The sequence below is a fragment of the Mesocricetus auratus genome, unplaced genomic scaffold, assembly GCF_017639785.1.
Source record: "Mesocricetus auratus isolate SY011 unplaced genomic scaffold, BCM_Maur_2.0 Super-Scaffold_100006, whole genome shotgun sequence".
Lineage (NCBI taxonomy): Eukaryota > Metazoa > Chordata > Mammalia > Rodentia > Cricetidae > Mesocricetus > Mesocricetus auratus.
The window spans coordinates 43,495,399-43,498,226 of record NW_024429190.1 but is presented as its reverse complement, the minus strand read 5'-3'; the positions used below and the strand labels follow the sequence as shown (position 1 = coordinate 43,498,226).

General features: G+C 45.4%; 1 protein-coding gene across 1 annotated transcript; it reads left to right on the top strand.

Annotated features, from left to right (window-relative positions):
• The first annotated feature begins 324 nt into the window (after positions 1-324).
• LOC110341690 (40S ribosomal protein S7-like) lies at positions 325-1,488 on the top strand. The gene is made up of 2 exons (XM_021229663.2): positions 325-455; positions 1,080-1,488. The coding sequence occupies exons 1-2, from the start codon at positions 363-365 to the stop codon at positions 1,398-1,400; spliced, it is 414 nt and encodes a 137-aa protein (XP_021085322.1). The 5' UTR covers positions 325-362; the 3' UTR covers positions 1,401-1,488.
• The last annotated feature ends 1,340 nt before the right edge of the window (positions 1,489-2,828 follow it).

Here is a 2,828-nt window from a genome sequence, read left to right as displayed (position 1 = left end):
TCCATAGGTCAGAGAACAAATGGTGACAATATATGTTAAACTTCTAGTCCACCTGTCACCCAGACTCAGAACTGAGATGGGTGCTCCCCTACACCACCCACCCCAGCTTTCCTCTGCTTGTCTGATGCCTGTGTCCTTTTGAGGAGGGTCTCGCTGTGTAGCTGGTACCTTGCATGGTACTGCCAGCATTGCCCAGACTGGCCTCAGACTTGCAGCAATCCTCCTGCTTCTGCCACTCCTGCAGGCACAGCTGACTTTAATTTCCGTTTCCTCAAGGAGCTACTTTCCCCGTTTCCTTTGCCGTCTTGCTCTGTCAGCTTCTTTAAAGGGGCCTCAAAGTCTTGTTGCTATGTGTAGAATTAATGAGAACAATTGAAAAAAAAATGGCTGAGCTTCTTAGGAGCTGTGAAGGCCTGCACCTCACTGTACTGTTGCATCTTCCTCCGAATCACCAGGTAGGAGGCCTCCTAGGGAGCCTAGAGTCTCATTTCAGAGGGTCTGGGAAATAGGCGGGTCTTGCCAGAGTCAGAGAAAGACCGGAGAGTGCTGGGTTTGGGACTTGCCAGGTCAACTCTTGTTACATTTCTGCATGTCACTGGAGGGACCCTTGGCTAGTCACTGTAATTTAGTATCTCTTCCCTTGGGTATAAAATTCTGAACCATACTTACCTCTGGGTTTTTATGAAGATGAGAAAATGAATGGCAGTGTGTTCTGTAAACATTGCTTCTGTCTACATGTGTCTCCCACAGACATGAAATGGATAACTACATCACAGATTCACTTTTTTATTGAATTTGATTTGTTTAGTGTGTGTATAAAACATTTTACAAACTTAAAAAGTCCCATGGTCTTTATAAATTCAAACACTTTAAAATTCACTGTCTTTAAAAATCCAAGCTCTCTGCTCTTTCTAAGCCGGCCCTTCGTAAGAACAGCTCCTCAGAGATGCCAGACTCGTCCGGCTTCTCGTCACTGAGCTTCTCAAGGTGCAGCTGGGGAACTCAACATCACCTCGGTCAAGGAAATCAAAGTTGGTGGTGGCCCAAAAGCCATCATAATTGTTGTATCATTTTCTCAGCTGAAATCTTTCCAGAAAAATCCAAGTGCAGCTGCTTCGGGAATTGGAGAGTTTAGTGGGAAACACGTGGTCTTCACTGCTCAGAGGAGGATTCTGCCTGAGCCAACTCAGAAAAGCCGTACGAAAAATAAGCAAAAGCACCACAGAAGCCGCACCCTCGCTGTAGTGCATGATGTCATCCTTGAGGACTTGGTCTTCCCAAGTAAACTGTGGCCAAGGATCCTGGTGAAACGGGATGGCAGCCGGCTCGCAAAGGTTCATTTAGACAAAACAGCAGAACAACATGGAGCACAAGTTCGAAACTTTTTCTGGTGTGTATAAGAAGGCCAAGGGCATGTTAATTTTGAATTCCCAAAGTTTCAGTTGTAAAGAAAATGACTGAATAAAATGTCATTCATAGAAAAAACATTCAAAGTCTCTCTCTCTCTTTCTTGTTTTTTGTTTTTTTTTTTCGAGATAGGGTTTCTCTGTGGCTTTGTAGGCTGTCCTGGAACTCACTCTTGTAGACCAGGCTGGTCTCAAACTCACAGAGATCCGCCTGTCTCTGCCTCCCAAGTGCTGGGATTAAAGGCATGTGCCACCATCGCCCGGCCAAAGTCTCTTTTAAAACCTAAAAAAATCTCTTTAAAAATTCAGTTTTTCAGTTGTGAGCTCCTGTTTTAAAAAAAAAAAGTAAATAACTCCTTACTAAATCAACAGGGAGGTTGCAGGGTACAGTTACAATCGGATTGAATTCTAATAGTGTAAATCCCTCAATGTCCAGTATCTGGGATTCACTCAGTCTTCTCGGTCATTTCTCTGTCTCGGCCCTGTGCAGCACACACAGCTCATCTTCTGGGCTCAGGCTGGCTCCATTCCACTGCTGTTACTGTTCTTGGTGGTCATCCCATAGTACTGGCATCTCCAAACTGGGCTGCACTTTGACCATTGGACTCTCCTGCACTCTCTCCATGGCTCCAAGCCTCATCTTCTCTACGTGCGGCCTTCAATCCTGGGCCTTCAACTGCTACTTAGGCTGTACCTTCACCGACAGCCTCTCCTGGCCTCTCATGGTGTCAATCCCCAGCTGCTCTCCATGACCCATCTGTGCCTTCAAAATCAGCACTACGTGGTGACTCTTACACTACCAAGTTCAGCTGCCGGAGTGAGGTACAGCCTTGGCTGCCTCTAGAACACAGCTTCTGTGTGCTGACTCTCAGGAAACAGCTCCAGAAGATTTCATCTCTTCTTAATCACCTCTGTTTTCTCAGCTCCAGCTAGCCCGCATCAATTAACCCAGTAACACAAAGGTTTCACTTCAGTGGTGCTGATCTCGGGTTAGTCACAGCTGACTCCAGACACAGCTGATCAGAACCACAGACCCTTAATTCAAATAGCAAATATGCACTGTCCCCAGTAGTCCTCAAGAAACTCTCAAACTTCCTCTTGGAACTTCACAAGCCAGACCACCATCATCTGTAGTTTGTTTGTTTGTTTGGTGTGTGTAATATGTAGTCTTCCCTGCCAACTGCCTGGGCCCTGACACAGTTGCAGTTCCCAAATAACACACAAAACACTATATTAATTATGAAGCTGTTGGCCATTTGATTGGTTTCTTACTGGCTAGCTCTGACTTAAATATTTAACCCATAATTGTTAGTCTAAGTATTTCTCTTACCAGAGAAAAGGGTCCAGACCTCTTACTCCTTTGGTGGTCTACATCATGTCAGTCTGTGTCTCTCTTTCCCAGAATCCTCCTCGACTCATAGT

Excerpts from the sequence above, each read along its gene's own strand:
- LOC110341690 (XM_021229663.2), top strand. The coding sequence starts at position 363 with ATGAGAACAATTGAAAAAAAAATGGCTGAGCTTCTTAGGAGCTGTGAA. Across the intron at positions 456-1,079 it reads ATCTTCCTCCGAATCACCAG|CTGAAATCTTTCCAGAAAAA; the intron begins GTAGGAGGCCTC and ends TCATTTTCTCAG.